Raw genomic sequence first — 1279 nt, forward strand, 5'->3', positions numbered from 1 at the left:
TCTCTCTCTCTCTCTCTCTCTCTCTCTGATTCTTCCACAGTTTTTGGACTCAGAAGAGAACTCGCAACAAGCCAAAACCAAACTCCGTTCCAACGTGATAAAATCCTTCAACGAGTATCCCAATTCCAGGAAAAAGCGGGCCGCGAAAGACGATCCTGTGCTCCTAATGGTCAAGCACTGAGCCCAAGACCAAGAGGCAATGACCATTGGCAAGAAGATAAAACACGTGTCAGAATACGTGATGTTGTAGCCTAATCTGTTTTGTTTCGTTTTAATCAGACCTGAACTTGAACCGCAGTAGAAGTAGAAAAACTACAAAATAATTTGGAAAAAAAAAGAGTTATAATTGTAAAATGTTTGTGAACAGAGAGTAGAAGTACTCGTTTGGTTTTTATTATTGATGAGAAAATAAAAGCAAACTGTTTTGACGTACCATATGGGTTTTGTGTTGTTACTTTGAGATCAACTTTCAACTCTGTCTCGTGTCATACTCCCTCCCGACATATTTTAGACCATGTAGGAGTCGGGCTGCTTCTACCCGGGATGAGCGGCTTACAGCACCCCTTCGGACATGCGTGAATGGAACTCATGTCTCGAACGTGCATGCGAAGGGGCTTAACCTTTGAAAGGATTGTTTTACGTTGAATATGTGTCACGACGTGGTGGAATCAGGCACTTGTCAATTTTTAGGCATATGAGATTATTGGTATTATCTTAAAGCCCTTTTCATTTGCCTTCATTTTTGAGAGAAAATATTCATCAATGTTGAATTATTCCTGATTGAAGAACATCAGGGTTGCCTGGTTGCAGAGGAAAAATTAGCAAGAAAATGGCAGCCAACTTTTGGTAGATTCCATAGCCTGAGAGTCCTCGGAAACTGAAACTTTATATTTTTTGTGCCTTTAATCAATGCATTTCTGTAAAATCCACACAAAAATATGTTTTTAATTTAACATATAAGGTTTTGAGCCAAAAAAAAAAAGGAAACTAGAAAAAAAATGGCCCATCGACCCCCAAAATGGCGATTTCTTTGATTTCATTATTTTTACGATCGGCTGGTTTCACAACGATGCCTCAAATATGCATATATATTACAATTTGCACATAACAGATAATATGCATAATAATGTAAGTAAGATGGCTTTTTTTGCATCAAACTGACTTATTTACTGTTAAACTTTACACAGGGGGCTCTCGTGGCCTAGAGGTTAAGGTGTTGGCCTCTCATTCAAAGGTCCCGGGTTCGATTCCGGGTAGCGACCAAAATATTTTCTTCTCT

General features: G+C 38.9%; 1 protein-coding gene across 1 annotated transcript in view; it reads left to right on the forward strand.

Annotated features, from left to right (window-relative positions):
- LOC101855345 overlaps positions 1 to 187 on the forward strand; it is a gene marked incomplete at its 5' end in the record, with an annotated part of 2416 nt that extends 2229 nt beyond the window's left edge. Inside the window, 1 exon segment of the mRNA XM_005100550.2 lies at positions 41 to 187. Coding sequence (XP_005100607.1) covers positions 41 to 181 — 141 coding nt within the window. The 3' untranslated portion in view covers positions 182 to 187.
- Between the last annotated feature and the right edge of the window lie 1092 nt (positions 188 to 1279).

This window comes from Aplysia californica, unplaced genomic scaffold, assembly GCF_000002075.1.
Source record: "Aplysia californica isolate F4 #8 unplaced genomic scaffold, AplCal3.0 scaffold00251, whole genome shotgun sequence".
NCBI lineage: Eukaryota > Metazoa > Mollusca > Gastropoda > Aplysiida > Aplysiidae > Aplysia > Aplysia californica.